Raw genomic sequence first — 17,992 nt, 5'->3', positions numbered from 1 at the left:
ACCTGAGGTCAGGAGTTCAAGACCAGCCTGGCCAACATGATGAAACCCCATCTCTACTAAAAAAAAAAAGTTAAAAAATTAGCCAGGCGTGTTTGTGGGCACCTGTAATCCCAGGTAGCTGGGAGACTGAGGCAGGAGAATAGCTTGAATCCAGGGACAGAGGTTGCAGCGAGCCGAGATTGCACCACTGCACTCCAGTCTGGGCGACAGAGCAAAATTCTGTCTCAAAAAAAAGAAAGAAAATTCCAATAATTAAATAGTTCTTTACAATGAGATGAATCTGCCTCTAATGTCCACTCACTGGTTCTATCTAGTTCCACCTCCTGGGATTAGCATGGTCTAAATCTAACCCCTCCTCTTCAGAGCATTCCTTAAATTTATATGACTATTCCCACTTTTTCTTTGAAGCTAAATACTAGGGTTCCTTTTTAACACTTCCTCATATTTCAAGTACTCTCTTCATGCTCTAGCTGCTTTCTTCCATACCACCTTGGATTTAGTAAATATTAAAGCAGCACCCAGGATGAAACATAATATGGTTATAAAAAGATGGGGAATGGGGAGCGGAGCAGATCAGGATTATGACCCTCCTCTTCCTATTCTACTCTATACTTAAATGCAATCCAAGATTTCAGTTCCCTTTTGGACTGTTCCATCATTCAGTGGACTACATATTGTAATTCCAATGACTAAAACCTCCTTTTCCATAATCTAAGACCATTTGATATCCTGATCCTGCTATTTCAGCATATTATTTATCTTCCCCAACTTCTTATCAACTGCAAATTTAATCAGCACACCATCAGTGTCCTCATCCATATCATTAATTATAAGATATGCCAAGAACAGAACCCTTTCAGGCATCAGTGGAAAGTCTTCCAGGGTAACAATCTATTTATTTGCCAGCCCTCTCTGGGTAAGGCTGCTCAGGCAAAGTCCCTCACACTGAACTATCATTCTGCCTATATTTCTCCATCTTACAAGGACCTTACGTGAAGCTGTCAAAATCCTTGTTGAAATAAAACCACGGTATTTTCACAGAATTCTTTTGCTCTAATAAATTTTTTAAAAAGGAAATTAGTTCATTTAAATCAGTGACAGTTAAACTTTTGAGCAGTAAACACCTTCTGTTCGAACAAAATCTTCCCAGGAATCATAAAATCGAACACAGCTAATCAAAAGTATTTTAAAAGTATACATTTATCTTATAGTATCATATTTTAAAAATTATTACAGAATTGCCCAACCTGTGTTCTGCCAAAATAGGTTTTCTAAGAATTTACTGGTAATTATCAATTGGATTTTATCAATATTACCTCCCCAATAAACATTCAAAATGAATTTTAATGTGAAAAACTTTGAAAGTTCCACATTAAAGAAAACTGCTAAACTTTACTTCCAAAATTGTATTTATCTATTTTTTTTTTTTTTTTTTGAGATGCAGTGATCTCAGCTCACTGCAACCTCCGCCTCCCAGGTTCAAGCAATTCTCCTGCCTCAGCCTCCCCAGTAGCTGAGATTACTGGCGCCCGCCATCATGCCCGGCTAACTTTTTTGTATTTTTAGTAGAGACAGGGTTCCCTCATGTTAGCCAGGCTGGTTTCAAACTCCTGACCTGAAGTGATCTGCCCGCCTCGGCCTCCCAAAGTGCTAGGATTACAAGCATGAGCCACCATGCCCAGCCTATTTATTTTTAAAAGACAGGCTTTTACTGTCACCCAGGCTGGACTGTTGTGGCTCACTGTAGCCTCCAGAGTACCTAGGACTACAGGTGGACACTACCATGCCCAGCTAATTTTTTTTTTTTTTTTTTTTTTTTGTAGCGACAGGTTGCCCAGGCTGGTCTCCAACTCCTGGGCTTATGCAATCCTCCCACCATGCTGAGATTACAGGCGGGAACCACTACGCCTGGCCCAAAATTATACTTAAAATTTGAGCCAGGCGTGCTCACTTCGGTAGCACATATACTAAAATTTGAGCCAGGTGTGGTGGTCCACAGCCCGTACCTGTAATCCCAGCACTGTGGGAGGCCAAGGTGGGCGGATTGCTTCAGCCCATAAATTCGAGATCAGAGATCAGCCTAGGTATCATGAAGAAACTTCATCTCTATAAAAATAAATACAAATAAATTAGCTGGGTGTGGTGGCACGCACCTGTGAAGTCCCAGCCATTCCAGGGGCTGAGGTGGGAGAACAGCTTGAGCCCGGGAGGCTGTAGGTTGCAGTGTGAGCCGAGATCACCACACTGCACTCTGGCCTGGGTGACAGAGAACCTGTCTCAAATAAACAACTACATAAAATTTGAATCAAATGTTTGTTACCTCCAAAAGCAAACATTATGAAGACTACTGATCTATAAGATATTCTTTTTGTGTGTGAATCCACGGTGACTTTTAGTAATAATTATAACAGCAGTTACTTCAGATATTTGAAATATACTAGTTACTTTGTCTAAATTCTCATTTAATTCTCACCCTAATGTCACAAGAGGAGCTAATTAACTGAGGAAACTAATGCTCAAAAGGCCAAGTAACTTTACTGCAAGCCATTAAGTGGTAAAAGCAATTTTCCAACCCAAGTCCTTCCAAACCTATAATCCACACATGCCACTATTGATGCAGCTTCTCAAGCCTTCCTTTCCTAAGTCTTTACAAATCTAACTCTTCCAAATAACTGATGCAATTAAAGTTGCTGCACACGAAGTACTGCTGCCTTCCCTTTAAAATTTGGAACATTTACCTCTTTCCACTCTTCCCACCTCAAAGATTAAGAAATCTCACATGCAAGATTTTCTCAGCATGTAAAAACATTTGAGGGCAGAATGCCTGAACACAACTCAAATTTTTTTTTTTTTTTTTTTTGAGACAAGGTCTCACTCTGCAATGACAGCTAACAGCAGCCTGGACCTCCTGGGCTCAAGCGATCTTCCCACCTCACCCCCTACTCCAGTAGCTGGGACTACAACACTGGCTAAATTTTTTTGTAGAGATGGAGTTTCGGCATATTGCCCAGGTTAGTCTCAAACTCCTGAGCTCAAGCAATCCTCCTGCCTCAGCATCTTAAGTAGCTGGGACTATAGTTGTGCAACGCCATGTCTGGCTGATTTTGTTTATTTTTTTTGTAGAGATGAGGTCTCCCTATTGCTCAGGTTGGTCTCGAATTCCTTGACTCAAGTGATATGCCCTCCTCAGCCTCCCAAAGTGTTGGGATTATAGGTGTGAGCCACTGCACTGGCCACCTCCAGGTAATTTCTTACAATAGCTTCACTTATCTTGACCTTTAAGTTCCTTTTGGCCTAAAATACATTGTTTTGACTGTATTTTACATCATCCAATTATTTACTTTAGGTTTTTTTTTTTTGAGAGAGTGTCTCCCTCTGTTGTCCAGGCTGGATGCAGTGCAGTGGCATGATGATGGCTCAATGCAACCTCTGCCTCCCCAGTAGCTGGGATTACAGTTGTGCACCACCACAGACGGTTTTTTTTTTTTTTTTTTTTTAAATGTTTAGTAGAGACGGGGTTTCACCATGTTGGCCAGGCTGCCCTCAAACTCCAGGACTCAAGCAATCCACCCACCTCGGCCTCCCAAAGTGCTGGGATTATAGGCGTAAACCACCACACCCGGCCCATCCTATTCACAATTTAAAATATCAAATTCCCTCCGGTTGTGGTAGCTCACACCTGTAATCGCAGCACTCTGGGAGGCGGACACGGCAGGATTGCTCAAGTACCAGGAGTTCGAGACCAGCCTGAACCACACGGCAATACCCTGTCTTTTCTAAAAAAAAACAAAAAAAAATTCAGCCAGTCGTGATGGCACGCGCCTGTAGTCCCAGCTACTTGGGAGACTGAGGTGGGAGGATCGCTTGAGCCCAGGAAGCTGATGTTGCAATGAGATCAGGCCACTGCATTCCAGTCTGAGTGACAGATTGAGACCCTGTCTCAAAAAAATAAAACAAATACAAAATTCACAACAAAGCCACAAGAGAAAGCAAAAATAAAAACAAAATCCCCAATAGTATTATAGAAAAAGAGTTCCTAATTTTTTCAAATCGGATGTTTCTAATTTCTGCAGAAAACGGAGGTGGGTAAAGGTGTTCTGAATGACTAAGCCAGACACATTTACTAGATCACAATTTCCTACTAAGTATATATATATATATATATTTTACCAACTTGTTAATGGGTTAGCCCTATGAATAAGTATTAACTCTTATAAGGCACTCCTTATTCCCAAGACTCAAGTTACTTTATTTCACAACTTACCAGGTTCAGTTTCACCGTATAGGAAAATGTTTTCTTTTAAAGTCACACATTGCTGGGCGTGGTGGCTCACGCCTGTAATCCTGCCTTCGGAGGCCGAGGCGGGCAGATCACTTGAGGTCAGGAGATCGAGACCATCCTGGCTAACACGGTGAAACCCTGTCTCTACTAAAAATACAAAAAATTAGCCGGGCATGGTGGCGGGCACCTGTAGTCCCAGCTACTTGGCAGGCTGAGGCAGGAGAATGGCGTGAACCTGGGAAGTGAGCTTGCAGTGAGCCAAGATCGCGCCACTGCACTTCAGCCTGGGCGACAGAGCAAGACTCGTCTCAAAAAAAAAAAAAAAAAAAAAGTCACACACAAATTTCAATGAGCATAAGATAAAGTATTTGATAAATGAAGTCAGCTAGGTTAGATTTTTCCTAATGGAAGCTTAGTGTAAAACCTATCCAACTGGAGACAGAGAAACCTCCAATGTGTGAGACTGAAGGGGTCTCAGATGCGCAATTACTGAGTAGAGTCCCATCATCTTGGAAACCTCGGTGGTATCTTCGAAACTGTCTAACTCAAACGCTAGGGACAAACCTGTAGCCTGACAAAGTTAGGTTTATTAACTGAATACAATGAAGGACAAGCACATCAGAGAAGTGTGGAGCATCTCACATAACAGAAAAAGTTACAGAAGTTTGGAGAAGTGTAGAACTAAGATAAATGAAGCAGTATCTTGATAGGCTACAAGCACAGAACTGTGTTAAAGGGATCAATATCAGGTCTGAACTGCAGAGTGGAACTAGGGTCCTATTTCCTGGGAAAGAAGTTAGGGTAGATGCAGAATTTTATCCAAAGCTCTGAAGTTGTAAATCAAAGGTAGTTCTCTGTGTTAAAATGACTTAGATCTTCCTGACAAAGTGTGATGTTTCATTTTTACTGATAGAATTCCAAACAGTAAAGTTTCTGATAGTCTCTGATTTTACAGAACCAAGTTTCTCTGTAAGAAAGCAGTAGTCACTCAAGGAAGAGGGGTTGTTATGAATCTCTAGAGCTGCAGCAAGTCCTTGGAAGATAAGCAGCTGTATGTTATCCCAGCGTGAGATAGCAGGACTGACTTTTACTCTTTCAGTGGAGCTAATATTTAGTTTCTTCAGCAGTTCATTTCCTAAGTTATTTTATTGTGACCTGGAACACTCCAACCAAAGGTAGCTGGAAAGGAAATCTCCCTGAAGATCACCTTGCTTAGCACAGAACTGAACAGATACACAATTCAAATAATAGATAATACCTAAGAAGCTCCTGAAAACTGCAATACCTAGTTGAAACACTCTTAAGCAGCCTGTGGCCTCTTCATCTAAAGTGTTTCAAAGACTTATAATTAAGACCATTTAGTTATTTTACAACATGGCAGTATAACTGTGTAACGATTAGTTTCACTTCCTAGAATCTAGACAGCAATAATTTTTTCCCAACAAAACAAAGGGATGCCCAGTTTGACCAAAGTGGTCTTGTGCTAAAAAATAAAAGGTTTCCTCCTGGGGCCGGGCGTGGTGGCTCAGCCTGTAATTCCAGCACTTTGGGAGGCCGAGGTGGGCAGATCACGAGGTTAGGAGATCGAGACCATCCTGGTTAACACGGTGAAACCCCGTCTCTACTAAAAATACAAAAAAATTAGCTGGGCGTGGTGGTGGGCGCCTGTAGTTCCAGCTACTCAGGAGGCTGAGGCCGGAGAATGGCGTGAACCCGGGAGGCGGAGCTTGCAGTGAGCTGAGATCGCACCACTGCACTCCAGCCTGGGCGACAGGGCGAGACTCTGTCTCAAAAAATAAAATAAAATAAAAAATAAACAAACAAATAAATCAAGCTTTCCTCCTATTGTCCACAACATGCGAGTCTCCTAGATGCAGTCTCCAGTCTCAACAATTCAAATAGCTACTTCTGAATTTAGAGTAATACGGTCACTCTCCTTTTACAGCTAGGAATTGTTTTAAAAATGCAAATTAAACACTTTTCAGCATGCTCAATACTTTTTAAGTTCAAAGTTTCCAAAGTAAAGCATTTGGCTATGCAGATTGTAAATCATACAACTCTAGAGAGACGACATTCATGTAGATTATAACACGTGCAGTATCCTAGAGTTACACAGTATGGTGACTATTACATTTTTGGGGAAAATAGGCCAAAAAACCCCAAAAAGCAAAAACCTTTATTCAAAATTAGCTTTATTTAACTAATGGTGTTTTTTGGGCTAGAAGAAACCAGTGAGAAAAAGCTTTGAAAATTGTAAAATGCTTTATAACTGCAAAATACTATTACTCCAATGGAGTTCAACATCTCCATTTGCATTAAGTTTTACAATAGGCATTACACCTTTTTCAAATGCAATGGTTTTTCCTTTAGTCTTTCAATATGTTGACTCACAGAAACAGATTGTTTTGTTCTTGGGACAAACCCTACTTGATCACATATATTTTTAATACAGTTAAGTTCTCACTTAATGTCACCGACAGGCTCTTGGAAACCCAGGCCTTAAGCGAAATGTTGCACAAGACCGTTCTTTCTCATCAACCTTGTAACAAAACATTATTCAAGAACCTGCCTACTGTATATCCTTTTGCTTAAAGTTAGAAGTTTCCAAGAGCCTACTGATGACAGTGAGTTATTGTACGCATTGGTTTCAGTTAGCTTATAGTCTGTTTAGCATTTTTTGCATCCATATTTTTATGTAAAATGAGTCCCTCATTTCCTTTTTGTCCTTTAGGTGGCTTTGGAATCACCTAGTCAAGGGGAAATGCCCTCATATTTTGAAATGTATAAACTTAAAACAATGCCACCTTTTTCTAGGCAAAGGCTCACAGGTTTTTCCTCCTGTCAGGTGTATCTCCCGTTAATCTCTTCACATTTTCTTCTCTTCCTCCCCAGAAAATTAGGCCTCTCCACAAAAGTTCTATTATGAACTGTAACTTGCTCCAAAGACGACAAAATGTGCTAACACCGTGACAAAGTGTACCCTGTGACAATGTCACATTGAAAAGATCACGAACTGGCTTTGGGTTGTTCACAGTAGGATTCAAATTCCTGCTTCATCTCTTAATAGTTAGGTGAACTGTGTCAGTTACTTTATTTATCCTAGCCTCAGGCCTAACATACGAAATGAGGATAACATATGCCTTGAAGAGTTGTGCATGATTTTGAAATATGTATAAAGTATCTGGTGGAATTATTTGGCACCTAAGAGTTGCTCAGTAATTGATAATTCTATTAAGCGAAGAAGTGATTTTTTTTCAGCTCATGCTGTTAAATGTCCTCAATCACCAACCCACAATTTCGAAATCCAAAAAGTTCTGAAAATTAAGTATTTTCATAACTTACATGGTGGCAAAACATGACGACCTAAATGTGAGGCCTTTCATATCTGTGTGAAAATTCTTAAATTCACTAGAGATTTTTTTGTTTTGTTTTGTTTTTTGAGATGGAGCTCTTGTGGCCTAGGCTCGAGTGCAATGGTGCAAGCTCACTGCAACCTCTGCCTCCCGGGTTCAAGCAATTTTCCTGCCTCAGCCTCCCAAGTAGCTGGGATTACAGGCGCCTGCCACCACGCCCGACTCATTTTGTATTTTTAGTAGAGACAGGGTTTCTCCATGTTGGCCAGGCTGGTCTCAAACTCCTCATGTGATCCACCCGCCTCAGCCTCCCAAAGTTCTAGGATTACAGGCGTGAGCCACCGCGCCCGGCCCTCACTAGAGATACTAATGTGATTGTTTATAGGAGTACTATTCTAAACTAGTGATGGTACATTACTATACAGTACACGCATCCTATTACCTTTTGGGAATTCCAAATTTTTCAATAATTTAAAACCACATATGGCCCCAATGGTTTCAAACCAGGAATGTGGACTTCGAAACATTCTCTGTAGAATCAAATACTGTAAATACAAAGAGTAAAAAGGATATTTATGCCATCTAAATCTGGCCTATTATCTCTACACTAACTCCTTGGGTTCAAAGTCATCACTAGTAAACTGAAGGAACTGGACTTAAGTTCTTTCTAGCTTATTTATTTTTTAAATTTAGTACTTTTAATTCTCTCTCTCAGCCTGGACAACATGGTGAAACCCTGTCTACAAAAAACTAGCCAGGCATGGTGGGCCACACCTATAGTCCCAGCTACCGGAAAGTCTGAGGTGGGAGGATGCAGTGAGTCTGTCATCACACCACAGCACTACTGCCTGGGCGACAGTGAGACCCTGTCTCAAAAAAAACCAAAAATCAAAACAAAACAAAAAGTACCTCTGAAAATTATTTTAAATATTGAGTTGAGCAAAAATGCTCATGTTAACACATTTTGGCTGTTTTTCCTAAAATGTTTTATACAGAGAGCTAAAAATCAATGTATATAGAATGTATTCACCATTGAGGAGATACTAAATAAAAAAACTTGACCATCTTCACACTGAATACTAGGCAAGAAAGATTAGTACCATGGAAAAAAATGCTAGTTTTGTATTCGGATCTGGGCTCAAACCTTAGCTCTGCTATTATAGCTCTGTAACATATTCTTTAAGCTTGTTTTGTCACGTTACATGGTGATAAAGAAAAATACTTGTTACAGGGTTGTAGTAAGGATAAAACAAAGTGAAAACCTCTAGCACAGTTCCTGACTCTGCACTTTTTCTCAATGTTTAATTACACTGAAAACATTTTAAACATTGTAATTTTCAGATAATTAATTACATGTATGTTGAGCAAAAGTGAATACTTTTCTTATAAAATTAACTTCCCAGCTGGGCCGGTGCTGTAGCTCATATCTATAATCCCAGCACTTTGGGAGGCTGAGGTGGGTGGATCACTTGAGGTCAGGAGTTCGAGACCAGCCTGACCAACATGGTGAAACCCTGTCTCTCCTAAAAATAACAAAAATTAGCTGAATGTGGTAGTGGGTGCCTGTAATCCCAGCTACTCTGTAGGCTGAGGCAGGAGAATCACTTGAATCTGGGAGGCAGAGGTTCCAGGGAGCCGAGATAGCACCATTACAGTCCAGCCTGGGCAACAAGAGGGAAATCCTATCTCAAATAAATAAATAACTCCTCCATTATTCAGGTGTTGTAAATTATGTAAGGTATCTTTGATGGCGTATCTTTGAAGGAATTATGTCTTTTTAGAGGAAAGTGACATGTAATTTTAAGAAGTATAGGTCCAAGGTTAATAAACTCACACTGACGGCCGGGCGCGGTGGCTCAAGCCTGTAATCCCAGCACTTTGGGAGGCCGAGATGGGCGGATCACGAGGTCAGGAGATCGAGACCATCCTGGCTGACACGGTGAAACCCCGTCTCTACTAAAATATATGAAAAAACTAGCCGGGCGAGGTGGCGGGCGCCTGTAGTCCCAGCTACTCGGGAGGCTGAGGCAGGAGAATGGCGTGAACCCGGGAGGCGGAGCTTGCAGTGAGCTGAGATCCGGCCACTGCACTCCAGTCTGGGTGGCAGAGCGAGACTCCGTCTCAAAAAAAAAAAAAAAAAAAACTCACACTTCACACACACACAAACTACAGAAGAGAATGAGCCAGTCTCATCTACAACCATATTAAACTTGTGTCTTCGTGTGCACATTTGATAACAAATTTTGAATTACCTTGAATTTTCAAGTTTCTAGTTTTTCTCTTTAGCTGAGGACTTCTTGAAACTAACTGTTTTTTTTTTTTTTTTTTTTTTTTTTTTGAGACAGAGTCTCGCTCTGTCGCTGGGGCTGGAGTGCAGTGGCCGGATCTCAGCTCACTGCAAGCTCCGCCTCCCGGGTTCATGCCATTCTCCTGCCTCAGCCTCCCGAGTAGCTGGGACTACAGGCGCCCGCCACCTCGCCCGGCTAGTTTTTTTTTGTAGTTTTAGTAGAGACGGGGTTTCACCGTGTTAGCCAGGATGGTCTCGATCTTCTGACCTCGTGATCCGCCCGTCTCGGCCTCCCAAAGTGCTGGGATTACAGGCTTGAGCCACCGCGCCCGGCGAAACTAACTGTTTTAGGGAAGAGAATATTAATTTTTAGAATCCAGGCATGGCCCAAACAATTCTCTCTGAATAGAAAGCAAACTGGAATCCTGGCAAAGCAGTTAATTCTCAACATTACTTGTAAACATGACAAACAATAAAATAAATTTTATAACAACTTGTAAGAGCTTATGTTTTCACATCTAAATTTTCAATGGTAAGGTTCCTTACAATCTCAAGTGTTAAAAGACAAGGTATCAAGCACACTTAAGGAGAAGCAAAAAGATTGATTTGAGCAACCTGGATCACTTTCAGTAAGGGAGGAGGATCTCTGGAGAATGTAACAAAGCTGAATTTCAAGAAATCTGGTTTCTAGTTTGGGCAAGTCAGTAAATCTTTCTTTCTCACCCCTTAGAAGTAACGACATTTTCCTTCCTTCCTCACAAAGCTGACTCATGAAAGTACTTTAAAGTTAAAAATGTTATACACTATGTTCTTTAATCAGCACTAATAACATTAATATTGATCGGGCAGAAGGTACGGTGATCATGCGGGTGGGGAGCAGCAGAACTGGGAGTTGGGAAATCTAGGTTCTCGGCCCAACATTTGCACCTACTAGTTCGTGATGCAAGGCACCTCACTTATTCAGGTCCCCATTAAACTAGGTTTAATAAAGTGAGTTTGCCTAAACCTCTTCCTAGCTCCAAGACTAATTTTAAGGTATTAATTTGAATCCAAGGTCTAAAATATTTGAGCTCTCATTTAGAAGTCAGCCACTGCAAAGGGTAAAGACAGCAATCTTGTATGAACAAAGTTAAACATAACGTGCTAGACAGAGGTCTATGCTAAGCCATGCAGTAGCCAAAAGGTCCACCATACCACCCTTCATTTGGAAACTGATGTTAAGGTGCCACTGGTACACTTCCGAATGCTCTTAAAATGTTTAGGTTCATATTAAAATAAAAATGGATATTAATTGTAAAATGAGAACCAGAAAAGCTCCAAAATTATACACAGGCCTAAGGGCAAAAATACCCCAAAAGACTACACAGTGACAATATTTTCCAACTTTTGCTTTTTTGTTTTTAAAACAAAGCTGATGATTCTGAAATCAGGTCAAGTCTATCACTTTTTTTTGTTGATGTTAAATGCACTAACACAGATTCTTCAATTATACTTTGAAACAACAGCATTTCCCTAAGTCAGGACTTTTTTATTGCAAAATTTAACAAACCACCAAACTCAAGTTTAATTATTTCTGCTTTATTATTGGTCATGAATAAAGACTTCTTTTAAAAAATAATTACAAAGAGAATTTATGACTAAAATATACTTGGTAACCAACGTGCTCTGAAATTAATAATTTGAAAATGGCAAAAAAAAAAAAAAAAAAGTAACAGCCCACACATATTAACTTCACTCTTCAATTAGGGGCAATAAACAAGGTCAAAATTAGTTTAAACAACATACTGAGTAAGAAAAAAGTTGTGAAGTCCCCCAAAAAACTGATAGAATGTGCTTAATATATATATCCCCACATGGTAACATAAAAAATCCAAGTTTTCCAGTAAAAATGTTCTGTTCATGTTCCAATACCTAAATCTGGGAAAACAAATTCAGGCAGATGAGATAAGAATGTCACCACAATAAAATAAAGTCATCAAAACTTAGTGGATTAAAGTTTAAAAGGTAGAGAAAAATAACCTAATTTGACCACACAGTAATTACTTCCAGAAGACAAAAGATCCAATCCAGGTAAAATAAATCTTTATTGTATTGTATATTTTACCTGATCCTAAAGAAAATATTCTACGTGAGTTGATGAGATACATCGATCAAGTTTTATGCCAAAAAATTATGCATACTATAACTCTGAAAGAGCTATCTAGACTCCTTACCAAAAGGCCAGCATAACTTTCAGAGTAGAGACCGTGAGTTACCACAGATGCTGACTGAAACAGAGCTAACAGCAGCTCTTTCTCCTCATTCCCACCCCGTGTGTAGGAGTATGCAGTCCCATGCCACCACCAGTTGGAGGATGATCTAGTCTGGAGACAGAACGGTGTAGAACAAAACCCTTTCCACGGTCCCAAACCTCTCTTTAGAACTCTAATTAAAGATACTTCCGTTTCTCACACAACTTGGAATGAAGAGGAAGCAACAACTGTTAAAAACATTAAAAAACTAAGCCTTTATCTATTTATTTAGAAAACACACTATGCAAAGAAGCCAATTCCTTACATTAAAAATATTTATTTGCAACAGCTCTCCTTTTCAAGGCCTCAACAGATTGGACTAAACCACACCCCTCCATAAATGGCACATTCCATACAATAGCCTGGAGGATGGCATAGGACGATTCCACCGACCGCTGGGGGAATAGCAAACTTGTTGAAATTCCGAGAATGGAGTCTGATGGTTACCCGAACCTAGCCCTTTTATTACTAAAGTCACTCGGGGACAAGAGGGTTACAAAAATATCCCGAGACGCGTACGCGGGTGAGAGTGGAACGAGAACCACACGGGATTTGGGCTGTGCTGTTAACCCGCACCTCCCTGAGTACGGACATTTCCCCGAGGAAGGACATTTCTAGTCGGAGAGAGCGAGCGAACTTTAGGGTTAACTCTCTCAAAACTCCGAGGTGGGGAGAGAGGCAGCAGCCCATTATTTTCCAGGATCCAGTCCCGAACTCTCACTTCTGCCCGTGGGGAAAAAAACGGGTCCCGCCCACGCTCGGCCCGATCCGGGAGGCGGGGCCTGCAGCGACCCCGAAGGACAGACGCGGGGCCGGTTGGGTGTGCTGCCCCTCCCCCTTTGCCTGGAACACCCCCGTCCGCTAGAGAAAAAGGGCTCAGGGCCCCCACCCCCGCGCCAGTCGCGGGGGGGAAGGGGCAATACGGGTGCCTCCGCCCCTCCTCGCTGAAGGTGGGGAGTGGAGCTCGAGTCCGCCCGCCTCCCAGCACTGGCTCCAAGGGGACGGCCCCGAGGAGGTGGGGCCTCTTGGGGGCGCTGACTTCACACCCCTCCCCCTGCGGCCGCTGGCGGTTCAGGGACACCCCGCCCGCTCCAGTGCGGTGGGTGGGGGAGGCAGCTGAGCAGACCAGAGCCCTGCAGCGGCGCGGGGCGGGGAGGGGCGCGCGCACGGGCGCGCAGCCGCCACCCCCGCGCGCCAGCAGGGCCCCCCACGCGCAAGGGTGCGCGCGGGCCCCGAAAGGGAGGAGGCCGCGCGTGGCACCCGGGATGACCGACTCTAGCCTTCTGTCCCCCACTCTTTTCACCACTCACCCCCAGCCCCCTCCAACCCGCTCCAGGCCTCAGACTCCGCACTGACCTGACAGGCCGCGACATGTTCGCTGTCGAAACAGGACCGAGTCGAGAAGCCAAAGACCAGGACCCCCCCCCACCCCGCGCGCTCGGCGCCCCACCCCCCCCGAACTTCAGCCGATGGGACCGCTGCTGCCGAACCCCGAGCTGCTAGCTCCTCAAACTCCGCTGCTTTTTGGTTCAGGGCTCCTGGAACAGACGAGCCCCCCGCTCCCCCGTCTCTTCAAAATGGATGAATCAAACCAGCCGAAAATGCGCCAAAGCCGCCGTGCAACCAAACCCACTAGGGTTTGTGCGCTCCTCCCCAACACGCCTGCTCATTGGAGACTTCTGCCAGATGCGCCCAGATCATTAGTCCGTTTGAATCATCACGTCTTCCAGGCCCCGCCCTACTCTCTGACAGGCTCCACCTTCACCGTGGGGTCCTGTTAGTCAAGATGCTCTGAGAGCGCAGGGCCGCAAAACAAAAATGGTCGCTGCTTAGCCCGCCCCCTGGCTTCCACTCCAGAGTTGCAGATTCGTCTGGGGTCGTATCTTAGAAAGACTAGAAAAAAAGATTTGTATAGAGTTCAGCGTTGCTCAGTGTTAGTTTGATGGTGTTTCATCTCGTCCGCCTTGATAACCTAGAAAATCCTCTAATAGCAAAACCTGTGGGGTAGGTAGCAGATTCGTCACTAAGGGGCTGCTACAGAATTGGAGGGAAATTCCTTAGGTTCAAAAAATTTGACCTTAAACCTGCAAGCCCCTTACCCTGGCTTCAGCATTAGCCCTCAGGGACCTAATCAGGCTGCTGGAGTAAAGAGGCAGGATCATAAAAAATGAATATCTTCACCCCCAATTTCCATTCTCCATTCTGGACCTTGAGATCCACTTCAGGGTCATTAAAGTCCCAGTCTGGTACATTACTATTTTAAGAGTCAGGTGTACAATAACTAAAAGCATGAGCTCAGGGGCTACAAGGTATTTCAGTTGGAATCCCAGGTCCATTACTTAATAGTGGTATAACTTTCCTTCTCTGTGCCTCAGTTTCCTCATCTGTAAAATGGGAAACAAGGGTACCTAACCGCATAGGCTTATTAGTATTAAATGCGTTGACATATCTATCAAAAGCCTTTAGGATAGTCTCTGGCTCACAGTAAGTGCTATGTAACTGTTAAATTCAAGTTTTAAAAGATGATTCCATCCCTGGGTAGAGATGGGTGGAGCTGGCTCAAGACCCTTTCAGTTCTATTGATTTACCCTTGTACTTTGAAAGGCAAAACAAAACAAAGACTCTTTGAAGTCATATAACTGAAAGTAATGCACATCATTTCACTTAAATCCGTAAGCATTTGTTGGATGCCTAACACTCTCAAAGGCAGAGCTCAGGATTCCTATATGAATGGCTAAGACTGAGTCTGCCATCGAAAATAGACGTCAATCCCTGCCACAGTCAAACCTACCATTTTTGTTTTGTGACCATGAGCTCTTAGAGCATCTTGACTAACAGGATCCCACGGTTAAGGTGGAGCCTATCAGAGAGCAGGGCGGGGCCTGGAAGACGTGATGATTCAAACGGACTAATGATCTGGGCGCATCTGGCAGAAGTCTCCAATGAGCAGTCAGTTAATAACCAACTGAAGATACACTTACCAAACAGCAAAAAAAACACACCACATCTGCCTCCTGAAAGTCTCCCTTTGTAAAATCTGGCTTCTCAAAAAGAAGAGAATAGCACAGTCCACCAGTGAAGTATTAAACAAGTTAATATCTTTTGTCTCTTCCATGTCATTCCACCCTCTGTCACCCATATTTTTAATTTTTATTTTTTTGAGATGGAGTGTCACTCACTGTGCTGCCCAGGCTGGAGTGCAGTGGCACAATCTCTGCGCACTGAAACTTCCACCTCCCGGGTTCAAGCGATTCTCCTGCCGCAGCCTCCCAAGTAGCTGCAATTACAGGTGTGTGCCACGATGTCCGGCTAATTTTTGTATTTTTTTGTGAAGACAGGATTTCACCATGTTGGCCAGGCTGGTCTCGAACTCTTGCCCTCAAGTGATCTGCCTGCCTCGGCCTCCCAAAGTGCTGGGATTTACAGGCGTGAGCCACCGCACCTGTCCCCCACATTTTTTTAAAAATTGTGGTTAAAAAAAAAAACCATAATACATAACATAAATATGCCATTTTAACTGTCTCTAAGTGTACAGTTAAGTGGCATTCAGTACATTCACATTGTTATGCAACCATCACCACGATTCAACACCAGAACTTTCTCATTTTTCCCAGACTGAAATTCTGTACTCATTAAACACTAAATCCCCACTTTCCCCCTTCCCCACAACCCCTGGCAGCCACCATTTTACTTTCTGTGTGTATGAACCTGACTGCTCTAGGAATCTCATGTTTGTGTAATCATACAGTATTGGTCCTATTGTGATTGGCGTATTTCACTTAGCATAATGGCATCCAGGTTTATCCATGTTGTAGCAAGCGTCAAAATTTCCTTTCTCTTAAAGATCAAATAATATTCCATTGTATGTATATACCACATTTTGGTTATCCATTCATCCATCAGTGGACACTTGGGTTGCTTCCACCTTGTGGCTATTGTGAATGATGCTGCTGGGCAAGTGGGGTACAAGTATGTTTGAGTACCTGCTTTCCTTTCTGGATATATACCTAGAAAGGGAATTGCTAGATCATATGGTAATTCTGTTTAATTTTAAAGAACTGCCATATGGATTCCCTATCATTTTACACACCTACCAGCAATGCACAAGTGTTCCAATTTCCCCATGTCCTTGTCAACATTATTATAGCCATCCTAATGAGTGTCCATGTATGGTGTTTTTTTTTTTTTTTTTTTTTTTTTAGACAGAGTCTAGCTCTCTCACCCAGTCTGAGTGGCACGATCTTGGCTCACTGCAGCCTCCATCCCTGGGTTCAAGCAATTCTCCTGCCTTAGCCTCCAGAGTAGTTGGGATTACAGGCATGCACCACCACACCTGGCTTTTTGTATTTTTAGTAGAGCTGGAGTTTCACTATGTTTGCCAGGCTGGTCTCGAACTCCTGACCTCAAGTGATCCACCCACCTCAGCCTCCCAAAGTGCTGGGATTACAGGCGTGAGCCACTGTGCCCGGCTCCATATATGTTTTGACTAAGTGTATTATCATCCCTACTATTGTCAGAATGCCAGGGCAGAAACTTGGGTGACAGAGTGATCACCAAGTGGCTTTGTTGGAGGCTCTTTTATTAGGCCAAATTGTTATTATTTTAGTAAACATTATTATTTGGTATTGTGAGATGGGGCAGAAGAATTCTTGTTACTCATTTATTAGGTAGTGGACAGAAATGACCATAGTTAACATTTGCAGGAAGGTGGAACGTTTGGAATAGGTCTTCAGGGTGTTGGCCTGACAGTGCAGTGCAAGGCCAACATACAAATGGCCACTGAATGAAGACTCTCCCCCTTCCAAAGTCAGGCTCATATCCTACCTTTCTCTTCACTGCAGCTTTAGCTAACATCTTCCTTCCATTTGCTCATTTATTCACTTAGTATTTCAATCAACATCGTCTCTCAGGGAGGAAATAAGACTTGAATTTTGAGTACTTTTTAGTGGACAAGTACAGAACTATGGCCAGTAGTGCCAAAATAATGTGGAATGCAGTCTCCAAGGTCATTTCCCTCTAACCTGTACCCTAGTGATCTGCCCTGTGTACCTGTCTTAACCATCACCACTTTGCTGGAAACTGAAGGACGCTGATCATAGGATAGGTCAGGTTTTAGAAGCACTATCTGATAACCCTGAGGGGACAATACGTGTAAAAAAACTAGGAGAAACTATGAAAACAGAAAAGCCTCAGGAGACAGAAAAGGCAGAGTTACTCCTTTTCCCTGGAAATGAAATCTCATGGCCTTTTAAACACAGTGCTTAATTTCCCCCTATAATTTTAGTTGTTTTGAGAAGTACCATTTTCCTTCTCCTTCACATATGTTAGACGGTAAGAACTGGCAGTGCTGGGATGGTAAGACTGATGAGTTTTCCATATACCCAACAAAACCCCATTTCCATCAAGGGCTACACTATAGCAGCTGAGAGCTTCATAAAAATTTTTCAGCATTGTGTGCTGGGCACTTCCAGTTCTGTGAACTCATGAAAGTCAACCAACCAGGTCTAAAGACAGACACTGCTTCCACTGAGCACAGGACCACAGAAGGGTACCACTCTTTGGAGATGCTGCTGGGAAGTTAAAGAAAGCTTCTCCAAGTCTTATTTTTTTTTTAATTTTTTATTTTTAAATCTTCTACCTCCAACCTGCTGGCTCTCTCTTTACTACCACTCTAGAAAACAGGATGGGATAGAAGGACTGTGTGTATTAGGTCAGTTTCTCTACAACCCCAGAGGCTGAGTAGCCTGCTTGGAGATAGATCCGTGATTAAAGGGGAAAT

The 17,992-nt window shown here is 42.6% G+C and overlaps 1 protein-coding gene across 2 annotated transcripts in view; it reads right to left on the bottom strand.

The window, feature by feature from the left end:
- The window catches only part of NUCKS1 (nuclear casein kinase and cyclin dependent kinase substrate 1), a 37,180-nt gene extending 23,359 nt beyond the window's left edge, over positions 1-13,821 (bottom strand). Inside the window, exon 1 of one of the 2 annotated variants that reach the window (XM_007988717.3) lies at positions 13,570-13,821. In XM_007988717.3, the coding sequence (XP_007986908.1) occupies positions 13,570-13,586 (17 nt within the window). In that variant the 5' untranslated portion in view covers positions 13,587-13,821. The remainder of the gene's footprint in view (positions 1-13,569) is intronic. The other variant, XM_007988718.3, reaches the window with a different exon arrangement.
- Positions 13,822-17,992: the final 4,171 nt, after the last annotated feature.

This window comes from Chlorocebus sabaeus, chromosome 25 (genome assembly GCF_047675955.1).
Source record: "Chlorocebus sabaeus isolate Y175 chromosome 25, mChlSab1.0.hap1, whole genome shotgun sequence".
NCBI lineage: Eukaryota > Metazoa > Chordata > Mammalia > Primates > Cercopithecidae > Chlorocebus > Chlorocebus sabaeus.
The sequence above is the reverse complement of the archived record's forward strand: the minus strand, read 5'-3'. Positions and strand labels throughout refer to the sequence as shown.